Source organism: Microtus pennsylvanicus, chromosome 10 (genome assembly GCF_037038515.1).
Source record: "Microtus pennsylvanicus isolate mMicPen1 chromosome 10, mMicPen1.hap1, whole genome shotgun sequence".
Classification (NCBI taxonomy): Eukaryota; Metazoa; Chordata; class Mammalia; order Rodentia; family Cricetidae; genus Microtus; species Microtus pennsylvanicus.
In genome coordinates this window covers 99178132-99195610 of record NC_134588.1, presented here as the reverse complement: position 1 = coordinate 99195610, position 17479 = coordinate 99178132, and the positions used below count along the sequence as shown (strand labels likewise).

At 45.2% G+C, this 17479-nt stretch overlaps 2 protein-coding genes across 3 annotated transcripts in view; one reads left to right on the top strand and one right to left on the bottom strand.

The window, feature by feature from the left end:
* The first annotated feature begins 1857 nt into the window (after positions 1–1857).
* Mixl1 (Mix paired-like homeobox) lies at positions 1858–5039 on the top strand. Of its 2 annotated transcripts, none has more exons than XM_075987585.1 (2): positions 1858–2250; positions 4513–5039. In XM_075987585.1, exons 1-2 carry the CDS (start codon positions 1858–1860, stop codon positions 4819–4821), a joined length of 702 nt encoding a protein of 233 aa, XP_075843700.1. In that variant the 3' UTR covers positions 4822–5039. The 2 variants fall into 2 exon arrangements, with proteins under 2 accessions (XP_075843700.1, XP_075843699.1); XM_075987584.1 differs by having other exon boundaries at positions 4489–5039.
* Positions 5040–9906: 4867 nt separating this feature from the next.
* Lin9 (lin-9 DREAM MuvB core complex component) overlaps positions 9907–17479 on the bottom strand; it is a 44262-nt gene continuing 36689 nt past the window's right edge. Inside the window, exons 13-15 of the mRNA XM_075989318.1 lie at positions 12536–12715; positions 12313–12410; positions 9907–11330 (exon numbers count right to left, since the gene is read on the bottom strand). Of these exons, the coding sequence (XP_075845433.1) occupies positions 11225–11330; positions 12313–12410; positions 12536–12715 (384 nt within the window). The 3' untranslated portion in view covers positions 9907–11224. The remainder of the gene's footprint in view (positions 11331–12312; positions 12411–12535; positions 12716–17479) is intronic.

The following is a 17479-nucleotide window of genomic DNA, read 5'->3' as shown; positions in this document are numbered from 1 at the left end:
ATGCTTTTAATCCCAGCACTCAGTAAGAAGGCAGAGGCATCTCTGTGAGGTTGAGGCCAGCCTGGTCTACAAAGTGAGTTCCAGAACAGCCAAGGCTACACAGTGAAATCATGCCTTGAACCTCCTCCCCCTCGCCACCACGCCACCAAAAAAAGATTGAGAACCACTGGATTAGATGGAAAAGCAGGTCTGGGGGTCTCAGGATCTATGTAATGCAGGAGACCAGGACATTTTCCTATTGCTACCCAACTGATGGACAACTCAAGTCTAGAACTTTGAGCAGCTGCCAGATCACTCTGTGCTTTGGCACCTGGAATAATTGCCCATCGTGAAGGTACGTTCATCTGCCGCTCTTCCAGAGGACAGGGGTATAGTTCTCAGCACCATGTCAGATGGTGTATGTCCCGTATCCTGGTTACAGTGGACCCATTGTCCTCTGTTGGCCTCCATGGAGACCCACATGCACGTGAGCAATCACAGTGTACTCAACGACTCGCCCATAAGAGGAGATGCCCTTTCCTCTGAGACTTCCTATTAGCATTGTAGAACCAGCAGGAGCAGTCCTGGGCTGTGGAACACCCTTCCCTCGGTGGAGAGCCCCTCTGAGACGGTAGAAGCAGCCCTCTGGTGCCTCTCTCTGCCCTTCTGTGGCACGCCTCTGATTTCTCTACTGAGCAACTTGGTTTCTGATTCAACAGATATTCACTGAGAGTCTGGCCAAGGCGCTTTTGCAGTGTTGTATGAGGTAGATGCTCAAGGTGGGAGAGCGCTGCCTAGCGACATCTCTCTCTCTCTCTCTCTCTCTCTCTCTCTCTCTCTCTCTCTCACACACACACACACACACACACACACACACACACACACACACACACACTTCCAAACAAAAGCCAAAAGAAGGCAGCGGATATATATATATATATATATATATATATATATATATATATATATATATATCTCAGTGGAGGACTTGCTTAGGCTATTTATTCCAGGTTCTAGGTTCTAGCCTCGGGACCAGAGGAGTGAGGGAGACTTATATGAATACATGAATGCATGGAGAAGTCGCAAACTACAAACCAACATTTAAACAACATGGGAACTTCATATGAGCCTCAGGGGACAAAGGAAATCGTAATGGCATTCGAGGGCACAGAAACTTCAAGATACGGTTTTATTTTCCTCTTCTGGGCACTGTCCGACTCTCTAGGAGCGCTAACCTGGTCCAATTCAACCCGCCCAGTTTACAGCCGCCTTCTGGACATGCCACAGATATTCCAGGCAGGAGCATCGTTTCTGCTCAGGATGCCTGCCCCCTTTGAGGTCTCGTTATCTTCACCCCCCTCGGATTCAGGATGTGTCAGGATGGTTTGGCAGAGGGCAGGGCCAGGCTGTTTGACCAACCTGGAGTAAGGTCTAGCACATAGCAGGGGTGGTAAACAGTACCTTTGATGGTGACAGGGGATAGCAGGCCAGGCTCAGGGATGGGACCTGAGAACCCGGCCCCTGGAGTGATCCGGACGCTCTTGAGGGAGGCTTTCCGACCCAGAAGAAGGTGCTCTGTTCAAAAGTGGCCCCTCCGAAGCATATCGGTTGTGGTGTGTGGATTGGTGGTCGGGCTGGCGGGCGGATGGGCGGGGAAGGGACGGAGTGGCAGGGCTCAAGTTCGCGCCTCCCTCCCTCCGTCTCCAGGTCAGCGGAAGCGATTATTCCCGCGGCGTCTGGCGGGGCTGGGGCGGGCTCGCACCCCAAGGAGACGTGGCCTCCCCGCGCCCACGCCTTTGATGGCGCCGCCGCCCCCTCCCCGGCCCCGGGTGACTATAACTGAAGGAGCACGGGGGTCATGGGAGGTGTCCGGGAGCCATGGCCGCAGCAGGGTCCCAACAACTCCAGTTTGCCGAGGGTGCTGCTTTCCCCGCCTTCCCGGCCGCGCACCTTGGAGGACCGCTGCTTCCATCCACGCGCCCTGCTGCCGGGCTGCCCCCTGCGCCCCAGGACCCCCGCGCTCCAGCGGCCACGCCGTGCTTTCCAAGCGGAAGCCCGGGACCGGCAGCGCAGAACCCCGCCGGCCTGGATCAGCCCGGGCCCCCCAAAGGCGCGGCTGCCCCGTCGGCGCCCCAGCGCCGCAAGCGCACATCGTTCAGCTCCGAGCAACTGCAGCTGCTGGAACTCGTCTTCCGCCAGACCATGTACCCCGACATCCACTTGCGGGAGCGCCTAGCCGCTCTCACGCTTCTCCCTGAGTCCAGGATCCAGGTGAGTCGGGTTTGCAGGTGCGTGCTAGAGTGGAGGTCCTGGGGAGTCACGGGCTTGTTGAGTCATTTTTTTTCGGGGTAGAGGGGTGGGCAAGTTACTCTCTTAGTCTCTTTGAATCTTATGATACTAGACTACTAAATAGGGATGTCAGTAACGGCCTTGTTACCGTGTAATTTGGGCTGCTAGGACGATTACTGACCCCCTCGAAAGGTACCCGCAAGAAGGCTACGGGAGGTAGTTGAGCACTTTGTTCAGTAAGAAGACAAAAGAGGGGGCGTGGTCGTGAGCCTACTCTGACTTTGATTTTAAATAGTAGAGCAGGGTTGGGTCACCAGGTACTTTAAGACAAGCAAGGGACTTCTTGTAACTTTGAAAAATCGAGTGCAAAGTGAGTTTATTGTCCAAAGTCATTTAGGTTCAGAATCCTGAGGTTGCTGGAAGAAGCTGCCTCCCTCTTGTGTGTGTGTGTGTGTGTGTGTGTGTGTGTGTGTGTGTGTGTAGTGATATTTCATTTGTATTTTAATAAAGCTTTCCTGAAGATCAGAGAATAAAACAGCCACCCTTGTCAGCCTTATAGACCAGGGAGTGGTGACAAACACCCTTAATCCCAGTAGCTACACTAGTTGGTCAAAGAAACCTGGAGGTAGTGGTGCACGCCTTTAATCACAGCTCTAGAGAGGAATATAAAACAGGAGGAGACAGCTCTCAGTCTCATTCTGAGGATTCCTGAAGGCAGGATCACCATTTTCGGACTGAGGTAGAGGTAAGAGCCAGTGAGTGACTGTTTTGCTTTTCTGACCTTCAGGTTGAACCCAAATATCTGTCTCTGGGTTTTTATTAATCTTGCTACGTGTGTGTGTGTGTGTGTGTGTGTGTGTGTGTGTGTGTGTGATTGAGACAGGTTCATGCTGGGTAGTCAGGCTGGATTTGCATTCACAGTCCTCTTGTCTCAGCTTCCTGGATGCTTGGATTACAGGTGTGTCTCCCCATACCCAGATTAGAAACTTGCCTTCTTATCTGTTAGGCTAGGCCCAAATGCAGTTTTATGTGGGAGGCTTCATTTAATCCCAGGAGCATGTGGGCCCCCTTTTCCCCATGTACTTTGGGTAATTATTCAACTGTCATATCCCCCCCCCCCCACAGCATTTCTCTGTGGAACTCACTCTGTGTACCAGGCTGGCCTCAACTCAGAGACTCGCCTGCCTCTGTTTCCCAGGAGTCCTGGAATTAAAGGTGTGCACCACCACCACCACCACCCAACTTCAACTGTCACTTTCAACAGTTGTCACCAGAGGCTTCCTAAGCAGGACACCTTTAGTATTCATAGAGAACTGGCTAAGAAATTTACACACGAATTGAGATTTATTAAGGAAAAATACCTACTTGCTTTGATAGGGGAGTCCAGACATTCAAAAATGGACTCTAAATAATTTAAATGTCTGTCACTGAAGCCTTGTTGCCTAAGGACTTTGGGTGCCTGTATTTTGTGACCTCTTTTCTCATCAGAAATGTCCCAAATAAAGTGTAGACAGACGCTATGGGTGGCACACGCCTGAAATCGCAGCATTTACGAGCTAGAGGCAAAAGGATCAAGAAATTCAACGTCTTCCTTGCCTGTATATCCAGTTTGAGGCTAGCCTGGGCTCCAAAGATCCTGGCTTTATTTTGTTTTGTTTTTTGTTTTTTTGAAATAGGGTTTCTCTGTGTAGCTTTGGAGCCTGTCCTGGAACTCGCTCTGTAGACCAGGCTGGCCTCAAACTCACATAGATCCACCTGCCTCCTACTCCCAAGTGCTGGGATTAAAGGCATGCACCACCACCGCCTGGCTTTGTGTTTGTGTGTGTGTGTGTGTGTTTTAATATGTAAAATGAAGAACAAACAAACCAATTTAGTAAGTGTAGATAGAACCAGCACCATTCCAGCTTTGCATCTGAGAATGGCTGGGAAGATCTGGTGCTCTGACCATCAAACACCAGCTCAAATGCTTTCTGTAAACCGCAGGCTCTTAGCAGAGAGTGTGGCTAATAATAGCTGGAATTTACATTGTTAGTTGTGAGCAGTGTTAGTGCCAGAAGGTCAAGCCGGTCTGGGGATACAGTCACTTTGTAGAGTGTTTGCCTAGCATGTAGGGTACTATCCCAGCACCATAGAAACCAGGTATGGTGGCCAGTGCCTATAACCACAGCTCGGGGGAAGAGGAGGAAGGAGAATCAAAAGGTCAAGGTCATCCCTTCCGAGTCCCGTTGTCCTCCTGTCTCCCAGGTGTGGTTCCAGAACAGACGGGCCAAGTCCAGGCGCCAGAGTGGGAAGTCACTGCAGCCCTTATCATCCAGGCGGGAAGTGTTCCTCCACCGCTCTGCTCCTGGGACTGAAGCGAGATGTTTGAAGCCCCAGCTGCCTCTGGAGACAGCAATGAACTGCCTTCCCGATGCCAGCAGGGCTGGAGGAGGCCACTGTGCGGCTGGTTCTCAAGGTCAGAGTTTTGACACCTATTCCCCTCTCTCCGAAGATATTGGCTCAAAGTTGGACTCGTGGGAAGAACATATCTTTTCTGCCTTAGGTAATTTTTGAGGATTCTGGGAGAGTTCACAATGTACTCAGAGGGGTCCGGGAGATAAGGACCAGAAGGCTATCCCAACCCTGACTGGCCATGGCCTTGTTGATAATGCTTCTGGATTATTTCTCTTGAAGGTTTCTCCTCTTCACCGTGAGCCTTTACCCGTGGCTTGTTCTCAGTAGCCACCCATTCTTTCACTCAGGGGTACCTGTAAATCTCCAAGTCTGCGCATTCAGTTTGGTCCATAACCCCCTGTTCTATTCTAATTGTTCAGACTGATCGTTCAGAACTTGTTTTCTTCGTCAGGACCTTCAGCTTGATTCAATTTCCCCCTTTCCTTGGCAGCTGCTGTCTTCTCATGGCCCCTCCAGGACCTTGAACCTAATCACTCATTCTACCACATCCTAACTCTACCCTGATCACCCAGATTTATCGCCCTTTTTACGGAGTCCTTTTTGACCTTGCTATGTAGGTAAGGAGGAAGGACCCTGAGCTCCTGTCCTCCTTCCTTCGTCTTCTGAGCACTGGGATGACTGGAGGCTGCTGTTTTTGTTTAAAATTGTATGATATACAACAGTATATCTAAATCCAGCTGTTTGACACACGGATGACCTCACTTACCTGTATGACCTTTTTCTGTGGTGACACTTAGAATCCATTATTTTAGCCACTTTCAAGTATATGATATGTTGTTGCTATAGCCATTGCCATAGATTCTTCAACTTATTCTTCCTACCTGAAACTCTGCATCCTGACCAGGGTCCCCTGCCCCTCACTTGACTGGTGTTTCATCTGGCCTGCCATCTTTACCCTCATCAGGAAGGACACTACATTCAAGTTCTTCAAGGAGCCCCGTGTCTCTCATTCCCCACTCACTCAGAAAAGAAATGGCTCTATTGAAAAGTCTTTGGTAGCCTCCAGCTATCAAATAATAGAATCCTTTCAAACATGCTCCCAATAAACGCACCATCCTTAGCTTACGTGAACCTTATGATCATCCACCCACAGACGCTTCTCCGTCTCACCCATTCCGTTCTGGTTGGGACTCAGTGAAAAAAGTTCCTTTTTCAAAACAGCGCAGACTCCTACCTTCCGGAAACCTAGCCTTTCTCTATTATTATTAGTATTAATGTTTGTACCGGTTACTTTGACCACCACTTTTCTTAGCACTTGTTATTATGTTTCCGGTGCAACAGGAGTGGATTACTAAGTGTTTCTCACTAGTGTCCTCAGGTAGAAATGAACCCTGTTAGGGGCAGCTCTTAATCATCGTGCCTCGGTGCACAGCTGCTGAGCACATACTGAATGGCTGTGAAAACATTTCCAAGGGAAGTTTCTGCAAGTACAGTGCATTGAGAATTTAAGGTTAAAAGCTTATTTGCTGGGCTGTTGAGGTGGCTCAGCAGGGGTAAACATGTTTGCCACCAAGCCCGACGACCCGAGTTAGATCCCCAGCGTCTACTGTGGAAGGAGAGAAGTGATTCCTCAAGCTGGCTTCTGACTTCCACATGGGTGCTGTGGTGTGCACCCACACACATATGCAAAATCAGTAAATAAATCTTAAGAAAAAAACTTTTAAAAAGCTTTTTGTATTGTTACTTTTCTATTGCTGTGATAAAACACCATGAGCAGGGCAGCCCAGAAAGCGAAGTGTTCAATTGGCCTTTCTTTCGGTTTCAGTTAGTGTCTGTGATTGGGGATGGCAGGAAGAGCTCTCACCTGAAAATAAGGAGGTAGAGTCCTGGGGATGGCCTCAAAGCCAGAAAACACACTTCACAAGACCACACCTCCTAATCCTTCCCACCAACTGGGGACCAACATATGAGCAATAGGGGTTCAGGCCACCACGCTTAGTTTTGCTTGTTCAAAGTAGGTAACCCTCATGAGTATTATGGTTCCAGATTTCTTTCTAGCTTTGTATTCCCAGTATTTGTAAATGACTAAGTTAAGATCTGTTCAAATATTGATATGCTAGTTGGAGGGGTCACCATCAGAGCCTCACACCTAAAACGGTGACAATTTAGATGACAGTTTAGCCCAATCGAGATGACGCAAATCCAGTGACAGGATGGAAGAGCTCTCAGTCAGAATCCCTGTCAAAGAGAAGTCGTGTAATCAGGGCCTGGAGAGATGGTGCAGCAGCTTAGAACACTTGCTGCTGTTGCAGAGGACCCAGGCTTGGTCCTCAGCACCCTCATGGTGGCTCACTGTCCTTAGTTCCAGTTTCAAATCTGATATTGTTTGGCCTCCTTGGGCACCAGACACACAAACGGTGCATATATGAACATACAGGCAAAACAACCATGCACACACAAAAAAAGAGAGAAAATAAGAATGGTTCATGGTCACAGAACTTAAACATAGCAATGATCACCATTCAAAGATAGGATGACTTCAGTCCACTCAACCCTCACGTCTCCTTTGTCACGTTGATCCTTTTAGTTAGGACTAAGAAATGGAACCCATTTAAAAGAAGTCCCCTAATCAGAACTTCCATATGCAAGCTATTATCTTTCAAAGTTGTCACGGAAAAACACACATTCATTCCAGTGACAATGGTGCTTAGACACTAACTGGCTAATTCATCACACACACGCCATTTAGTGCCTGTGGGCAGGCAAGGACTCAGAGTGTCATGAGGATTTAGAAATAAAATAGACAGTAAAGCCCAAAATAGTGCCCCCTTTATAGAGCAGAGGCAAATATACATATATGCTGTGAGATATAAAATCAGAGTTACCGCTCATGCTGGGAGAGGTAGGTTGTCTGAGGCACTTCTGGCTGTGTTGTGGTCAAGAACTCCCCCTCTGGAAAGATCAGTTAGAATGGATGGAAGTTACGGTGAAGGGGAACAAAGGCGCTGTCTGTGGCCGAAGGACCCAGTGGAGAGGCAGTGAAGTGGAGGCTGGACTGGGTATGGCTCTGTAGGTCTGCTCAGACTTCTGTATTTGTCCTGGGGGTCATAGACTTTAAGGTATTCCTAGACAGGGATAACATGGCCAACTCTGCGTTTTAAGAAGCCACCCTGGCTGAATGTGGAGGTGAGTAGGTGCTGAGAGCTAAGTGGAGGGAGAGATGGCTGTGACATCCCAGCTGCAGACAGTGGCAGTGATGAAGACAGAGTCAAAGCTGCTGCGGAGGCCATGTCTGTAATCCCAACACTCGGGAAGTGGAAGCAAGAGGATCAAGAAGTTCAAGGCCACTTTCAGTTATAAGCAAGTTTGAGGCCAGCCTGGCTACATGAGACCTGAAGAGGGAGAAATTTGTTTCATGTGTGGTGCTGGTACCGTGGCCCTCACAAGCACTGTGTCTGAGCCTTGGGCCTCACACACGTAGGCCAACACTCTGTGCAAGCACTCTGTCTGAGCCTTGGGCCTGGCACACACTGGGCCAGCACTCTGTCTGAGCCTTGGGTCGGGCACACACGTGGGCCAGCACTCTGTCTGAGCCTTGGGCCTCACACACGTAGGCCAGCACTGTCTGAGCCTTGGGCCTCCTCACACATGTTGGGCAAGCACTCTGTCTCCAAGCAATCCTGAGGCCCCCTATTTAACTCTTTGAGACAGGGTCTCACCAAATTGCCCAGACTGGTCTTGAATTCACTCTGTAGCCCGGGATGACGATGAACTTGTGATCCTTCTGCCTCAGCCTCCCAAGGAGCTTGGATTATGGGCCTACCCTCACCAGGCCAGCTCAATAAAGAAAACTTAATAGGTATTATCTGCTTTTACATTCTCTGTTGGCTCCATCCGGGAGCTGCTGTAAAGCTGCAAATGCGTGCTCAGCACAGCTCAAAACGACTCCTCGAATTAGACAGTGCTAACAGAAACAAATCCAGTGATATTCTCAGGCACAGGCTCTGCAATCTTCCAGCACTGAAGGAAACACAGTGCTATAAGTGAGCTCTGACTTAAGTGTGACAAGTGAGCTTTAAACAATGTATAATATAACAAACATGTCAAAACCATTTTCCTACTTCTAGGCAGGACATATTACATTCAGTCTTCTGCTAGGTTCATAGCATAGGAGAAATAATTTACTTGCTTAGTGTTTCCACAGTGACTTACTAACAGACGAAAACCAAAGCAAACCACCTCTCCCTGAAGTAACACTGGATGGTGTTGTTTTTCAAGATGATTAGAGCTGGGCATGGTGGGGTGTGTCTTGAGTTTCAGTGGCAAAGCGTGCTTGGGCAACATAGTGAGGATCTGTCTTAAAACAAGCAACATCAACAAAAACATAAAAGGCCTGGTAACTGATCTGTAGCATTATCTCCTAAAACTGAGTGGAAACTGTAATTCTTGAAAACATTTTTTAAAAAATTGCTTTTTGAGACAAGTTCTCTCTACGTAGGACAGGGTAGCCTTGAACTCACAGAAATGCACCTGCCTCTGATGGAGGAAGGTCATTGGTTAATTAAATAAAGAAACTGCTTGCCCTGATAGGTTAGAACATAGGTGGGTAGAGTAAACAGAACAGAATGCTGGGAGGAAGAGGAAGTGAGCTCAGAGACGCCATGCTCCCCTCTCCCGGGCAGACACACGCGATGAAGCAAGCCGCCAGGTCAGACATGCTGAATCTTTCCCGGTAAGACCGCTGCTACACAGTTTATTAGAGATGGGTTGATCAGGATATCAGAATTAGCCAGTAAGGGCTAGAGCTAATGGGTCAAGCAGTGTTTAAAAGAATACAGTGTCCGTGTAATTATTTCAGGGCATAAGCCTAGCCATGTGGGTGGCCGGGTGCCGGGGACACAGCCCCACTGCTCCTATTACAACATGCCTCCACCAGGTCCCAAGTGCGGGGATTAATGGAGGGCACCCCCACATTTGGATATAAAAAACAATATTACATTTATTTATTTATTTATGTGTGTGTGTGTGTGTGTCTGTCTGTGTGTCTGCACCAGTCACAGGATCACAGGGCAACTAACAGAATCACTCCTTTCCTGGCACCATGTGGGTCCCAGGGATCAAACTCAGATTGCCAGACTGGCACTAAGCACTTCTCACCTGCTGAGCTATCTATCTCACCAGCCCTCTGAAACATTTTAAACAGAATTAATGATCAACTTGTAATAAAATGAGAATGCAGATATTAAATTTCATAGATCGATTTATTTAGAATTACAAATATTAAGAATAAAAGATTTATGCATTTCTTAATTAACATAACAGTTTAGCTAAATATAAACTCTGCACTAAAGATCTGCAGTGGCCCAATACCAACAAAGAACACGGAAGCGCTTTTAAACTATACAAAAATTTCAAATGGAAAATAATCTTATTTCAGTTTTATTGTACATTAATATACAAAAAGCCTCATTTTATGAGACATCAAAGAATCAGAATCACCTCTATAGTTATATTTTAAACTCCAATTCTGAAAACAATTATATTTTGGATTTATAATATTCTATATTAAAACAAAATTTTTAAAATACATACTTTTTACAAGATTATTTTAGGTAGGGTTTTTTCTTAAAAAAAGAAAAAACAAAACAAGAAAAAACTAAAACAAAACCTCTCTCTGTAATTCAAACCGGTCATATGCTTTCCTTATAAAATATTTTTACTTTATAAATTGTGTACTGTTGGATTTTAACCAGTAATCTGGTTTAAAGTTGTGCAAATAAACAAAAAATATGAAAATAGTGTATAATCAGTCTTTTTTAAAATAAATCTAACAATAGCACTTTTTGCCCTGAATCATGGAAAGGCATGCCAAGTCCGCTTGCCGTAATCCAGCATTCCAGAATACAGTTCTTCCCACTCCTTCATTTTCTTCTACTGATAAACAACGAAGTTTTTATAAATTATGATAAATTAAAATATTATTATAAATTGATCTATAGAACCATGTCATACCGTCAGTATATGTACCATATACTTAAGTCCGTATTTCCCATCCATATTCCAGAGGCTTCCTTAAGACTAGGACGGCTTCCCACACTCAGGATGTATATTTTGAAGCCTGAGACATAATGGTCAACTAAATTCGCTGGACCAGTCGGTGATTTTCAGACGGATTCCATCCTGCACGGAAAAGACCATGCTTCTTTGCGTTCTCTGTCACAGGAGTCGTTTGCGTGTGCTGAGCAGAATTCATGCATGTATAAAAATGGTGAGCACGCTCCTCCATGAAATAGTATATTCAGATAGTTTCAGGTTAAAAATATTTGCTGATAAACATGAAATATAAGCAACACTACTGCATCTGGGTAATAAAAGCACAATAAATAAATGCTGGTCGGCACAATGCTGGTTTAAGAAGCAGTACAGTGTATTAAAAAGCCGTATGTGGATGGACAGTTCCCTGGTTTTCCAGAACTAGGTTATCTGGTGTTGGAAGCGTAGATTAAGGAAAAAGACTCCTTGGACCGAGGTCTTGTGCAGCTGGGTACCAGATCTCTTGTGCTCAGTCTCTGTTGGTGTTGTTGGCTGCAAAGGCATGTAAGTTTCCCATCTGGCTCAGGCCACTCTGGATATGTGCAACATGGATTTCCACATTATTCTGGAAACAACTAAAGAAAGAAGAAACAAGGTTAACTATCACAAAATTTAAAAAAACAAAAAAATTAAATTCATTATTATTATGTGTGTTCCAGGCATAAATGTGGTAGGCAGAGGATAAATCTGTGGGGTGGTTTTTTCTTTCTTTTTTTTCTTTTTTCTTTTTTGAGATAGGGTTTCTTTGTGTAATAAACTTTGGCTGTCCTGGAACTCACTTTGTAGACCAGGCTGGCCTTGAACTCAGAGATTTGCCTGCCTCTGCCTCCCTAATGCTGGGATTAGAGGTGTGTGCCACCACCACCTGGTAGAGTCTGCTCTTTCTATCTGCTTTCATTTGGGTTCTGGGGACCAAGCTTAGGTCTCCAGGCTTGGATGACAAATGCTTTTACCCACGGAGCCACCTTGACCGCCCTAAGCATATTCATTTATTACTGTGTGTGCGCATGCATACCCCGGCACACGTAGAGGTCAGAAGACAACTCTGTTAAGTTGGTTCTCTCCATTCATCTGTATGTGGGTTCTGGGGACTGAACTCAGGTGGCCAGGCTAGCGAGGCAAGTGCTTTACCGGCTGAGACAGCTCATGAACTCAAGGAAAGCTTTTTTTTTTCTTTTCTCCAAAAGGAGGCTTAATTTTAGTTATTAAATAGCTGTTTCTTAGAAAACAGCTAAGAAAATGCCTCCCGGGTAGGAACAGATCTGTTTCTGTGGTTGTGGGAAAGTCTACTCAGGAGCAAAGAAGGGTCAGGGCTGCTGAGGCTGAGGAGACACTGCTAAGCTCTACAACAAACCAGAACCAAACATTACGTCCTGATGCCTTCATATAGAGAGCCTATGTGAAATGTCTGTTTTGTCAGCAGAATGAACATAAGTGAAAACTTTTCAATATATTGAAAGGATAAACAACTACACAAATAAGCAAAATTCTTAAAACCTCTACCAAAAATCACTACAGTTTTAACACAAAAGGATTATTGTATACCTAATCAATTACCTGATATTAGAAGCATCTATTGTATTCTTGATGTCATTTAATGAATCTGTAAGTGATTTGAATTCAAAGGAATTCAGGTCTCCTCCCTCTGCTAGACACTACAGGGAAAAAATGTTTCAAAATTTAATTAAATTTTATCTTAAATATAGACACAAATAGATACAAACGAATAGTTTGCTTAGTATTAAAAAAAACCCATAAACCTATTTTCTCTGAAATTTACCTTAATTTGTAGTAAAATAGCCGTAAGCCTGGCAATTAAGTCTGTCAGATTTTCATTTTCAACACAGGGCTGTCCTGAGGAGGAGTTGGCTTGCCGGACGATTTCCTGGGCTTCTTCCTCACACCTGCGTCTCAAGTCTGTTGGCTGATCAGCAGGCTGGAGTCCCTGGTCTGGTGCAAGCTGAACATGGAGGAGTAAGACATGAGATACGCTCTGACAAGACTATGTGTGTGGGGGCACAGAGGTACCATGGCACACATGCGGAGGTCAAGGACAGCTGGGGAATCAGCTGTTTCCTTCCACCACCTGGAGTAATGCCCTCCATGTAGGTTTGCTGCGTGAGCTGTCATTAGACTGCACTTGCACGTCTCTGGCAGGAGGAGCAATGTGATGATGCATCATGGCTGGGAGACACCAGTGTTCTTCTGTCTCACTACGTGAGATGTTTCTCTGCTGTTACGTACTGAGCTATCTGCCAGACTTCCCCTTTGTAATTAATATTCACAAAAAGACTCTGAGGCTACATAAAGCTCTTATTTGACATCACACTTTTTTTTTTTTCCAGTTTGGGCATCCAATGATGAGCCTTGTTTATGTCAATCATTACTATGGTTGTTGTCAAATGTTATGTTTATTTATTTTGGTTTTTTGAGACAGAGTTTCTCTGTGTAGCCCTGACTGTCATGGAACTCACTCTGTAGACCAGGCTGACCTTGAATTCACAGAGATCTGTCTGCCTCTGTGTCCCAAGTGCTGGAATTAAAAGTGTACATCACAAGCACCTAATATTTATTTTTAATAATTTATTTTTATGTGCATTGGTGTTTTGCCTGCATGTCTGTCTATGTAAGGATGTTGGATTCTAGAGTTACAGACAGTTGTAAGCTACCATTTAGGTGCTAGGAATTGAACCCAGATTCTCAGAAAGAGCAACAAGCACTCTTAACTGCTGAGCCATCTCTCCCGCCCCATATTTTAAATTTATGGTTATCATTACTGTATGAATGTGTTTATGTGTGTGTGTTATATGCACCACATGCATACATGTGCCTAAAGAGGCCAGAGGCATCGTATGACCTGGAACTGGAGTAACAGGTAGCTGTGAGCTGCTGAATTGGGTGCTGAGAACTGAACTCAGGTCCTTTGCAAGAGAGTAAGTGCTTTTAACCACTGAGCCACCTCTCCAGCTCCACGTGTCTTTTCTTTTTTCCTTTTCTTGGGAGACAGGGTTTCTCTGTAGGTTTGGTTTTTTTTTTTTTTTTTTTTGAGACAAAGTTTCCCTGTGTAGCCCTGGCTGTCCTGGAACTCACTCTGTAGACCAGGCTGACCTCAAACTCACAGACATCTGCCTGCTTCTGCCTCCTGAATGCTGGGATTAGAGGTGCGCATCACCACAGCCCAGTTCATGTGTTTTCCCCTGATCATTCTCTGTCTTTATTTTTTGAGACAAGGTCTCTGATTAACCCTGAACCTCATCAACTTGGCCAAGCTGGCTGGTCAATGACAGGACCTCACCTGGCTCTGTGCCCACCACTTTCCCAGTAATAGGATTACAGGTTTATAAAACTATTCCTGACTTTTAAGTAGGTACTGAGGATTTGAAATCAGGTTCTTATGCTTGAGTGGCAGGCACTTTACCGACTGAGCCACCTCCTCAACCAAAGTTGGCACCTTTAGAAGAACTTTCCCTTAAAAATGGATGCGTATCAGTATGCATCAATTCTGTTGATTCCATGGACTCTAAGTTCTTTATTCTGAGGCTCAGATCAGGCCATCAGAACTCTGTGATGACTCCTTTTGAAGTGATCACATAGTCTGGGGTCTGTTTTCCTGGCATAGTAAATGGTCCCTATTTATCTTCTGCTCTTTCTGTCTTAGGTCCCAAGACTGCCTGTCTTCAAGCATCCCTTTTCTTTTACTGGAGATAATGTTGGCAACAAATCTGGCTGTGAGGTGTGTTCTTTGCTGCTAGGATAGCACTGCTCCTAGGCTAAGTATACACACATTCCTTATGCCTCTAGTGTGAACAAGCCACAAATATCTTCCTTTGCCAATCTAACACCTCAGGATCTAGTTTCTCCTCTCACAACTTGGCTCCCATTACCCCAATCTACTCACTTGCTCAGCCCTAGAATGCACACAAGTTTCAGGATTGCTACTTCATGCCACTAAGAGAACACAGCCTTACAAGTGAGTTTAGAGTTTGGTTTAGACTAAAGGCATATGGTAAACACACTGAGTCTCTGCCATCTCGATCCATCTCTACCTTCTTTAGGGTTGTTTGTGTTACTATTGAAATATAGCTGGTTTCTCTCTCATTGCAGTCACTTATAGAGTTTACTCTTTGTGTAAGTGTTTCTATGTGTGCACATATGTGTAGAGGCCAGAAACCAACACCAGGCATCCACCTCAGTTGTTTCCACCTTATCTCCTGAGCCAGTCTATCCCTGAACCTGAAGCTTGCCGACTCATCTGGACTGACTGGCTACAGTGGCCCAGGAGCCCACCTGTTTCTGCTTCCCAAACACTGAAATGATAAGCATGGCTTTCCCCCATGGTGCTGAGTGTCAACACAGTCTGCACGCTTGTACAGTAACTACTTTACCAAAAAAGCGTCCTCACCCCTTGTTTTGCTCTGTCCTCGTTTTGTGGTGCTATGGATCAAACTCAGGGCCTTGAGCAAGCTATGCAAGCATTTTGCTACCGAGCTACACCACAATCACAGTTTACTTAGAGTTGCTGGGGAAACATTCAAGTACATGCTACTCTCTAGTACTGTCCTGCACTCAAATTAGTCTGCAGAAATAGTAAGCAGGAAACATGAATTTTATTTTCACACATTTCCTATTCCAAAAGTCAAGTGCTCACCCCTGCTCCACAAAGTTCCCGATCACACACACACACACACACACACACACACACACACACACACACACGGAGGGGGAGAGGGAGAGAGAGAGAGAGAGAGAGAGAGAGAGAGAGAGAGATTTTACTCTGCTTCTTGAGACGTGTCCTCATCATGTTCACTGTGTTACCCAGGTGAGCTTCAAGTTCCTGGGCCCAGGCTTGATCTTCTTGCCTCGGTCTCTAGAACAGCTTGGACTGCAGGGCTGTGTCGCCACACCTAGCTTGTGTGCTTTACTTTTTTTCTTTAAACTTAATAAATCCTAGAGAACCAATGAGATGGCTTGCCCCTCAAGCTGATGACCTTAGTTCAATGCCAGAACCCATGGTAAAAGGAGAAAACTGGAAAGTTGTCCTCTAACTTCATATGTGTGCCATATGTATGTCCACATACATGCATACACACAATTCTGATGACAATAAAACTAAAAATATCCTGCAAGTTACTTTATATCAGGAAGATGGTTTCTTTTCTCTCTTTCTTTTTAGTTTTTATTTTATGTGTATGAATGTTTTTGCCTACATGTATATCTGTGTACCATGTGCATGCCTGGTGCCTGTGAAGGTCAGAGAGAACACTGGATCCATTACAGATGTTTGTGAACCATCATGTGGTGCTGGGGATTGAAATTAGGTCTCTTGCATGAGCAAAATGTGATTATTTGTTTTGTTTTATTTATTTTTAGAAATATTTATTATGCAGTGTTCTGCCTGCATGTATCCTTGCAGGCCAGAAGCTCCAGGTCTCATTACAGATGGTTGTGAGCCACCATGTGGTTGCCAGGAATTGAACTCAGGACCTCTGGAAGAGCAACCAGTACTCTTAACCTCTGAGCCATCTCCCTAGCCCATTTTGCTTTATTTTGAGACAGGGTTTCTCTGTGTAGTTCTGGCTGTCTTAGAACTGGTACTATAGATCAGGCTGGCCTCAAACTCAGAGAGATCCGCCTGCTTCTGCCTCCCAAGTGCTGGGATTAAAGGTATGCGCCACCATGCCCGGCTGCAGTAAGTGCTCTTGTAACCACCGAGTCAACACTCAGCTCGTCTTTGGTCCTTCTTATGGAAGCACAGTACTAAGTGAAGGATCCCATAAATTATTTGATCAACGTCCTAAGAGTTGGAATTTAAGTGTTTTTTAAATGTGTGCAGTTATTAATAATGCTGCAGTGAATAATCTTACTCTCTTAACACCTTAAACATTTGTAGCTGAAGTATATATAAATACACAAAAGTATCAAATCATAAAACATGAAAGTTACTGAATTTTTCCAAGTTAAATATGCCTGAGAAATGAGTGATTAGTGACCAGCAACTTCCAGTGTTGCCTGGCAGAGGGCATCCCCACCTGACTTCCAGCCTCATAGGCCAGCTTTTGCTGGTGTTTGCTCACTGCAAAATAGAATCATACAATTTTTTATTCTTTTGTCTCTTCCACTGTTCAAGAGTTGCTCAGTAATTGAATTCTTTAATTCTCATTGCAGGTAGCATTCCACTGTGTAATAATAACACATTTATTGACCCATTCTAGTATTTATGGGTACTTGCAGTTTTTTGTGTGTGGGGGGGTGTTTTTATTTTGGTTTGGGTTTGGTTTTGGTTTTTCGAGACACGGTTTTTCTATGTAGCCCTGGCTGGCCTGGGACTTGATCTGTAGACCAGGCTGGTCTTGAACTAGAGTTGCCTACCTCTGCCTCTCAAGTGCTGGGACTCAAGGTGTGCACCACCACCATTCAGTTTTTTCTTTTCCTGATTTTTTTTAAAAATTATTTTATGACCGGGCAGTGGTGGCACACACTTTTAATCTCAGCATTTAGGAGGCAGAGGCAGGTGTATCTCTGTGAATTTGAGGCCAGCCTGGTCTACAGAGTGAGTTCCTGGACAGGCTCCAAAGCTACAGAGAAACTCTGTGTCAAAAATATAAAACAAAACAAACAAACAAAAAAGTATTTTATTACTGTGATTTATGTGCATGTTTTGGCTACAGGTGTGTATGTACAGCATGTGTGCCTGATACAGATGAGGGTGTCTGATCGCTTGGAA

Coding starts and splice junctions, on each gene's coding strand:
- Mixl1 (XM_075987584.1), top strand. CDS start 1,858: ATGGCCGCAGCAGGGTCCCAACAACTCCAGTTTGCCGAGGGTGCTGCT. Junction 2,251..4,488: donor TCCCTGAGTCCAGGATCCAG/GTGAGTCGGGTT, acceptor ATCCCTTCCGAG/TCCCGTTGTCCTCCTGTCTC.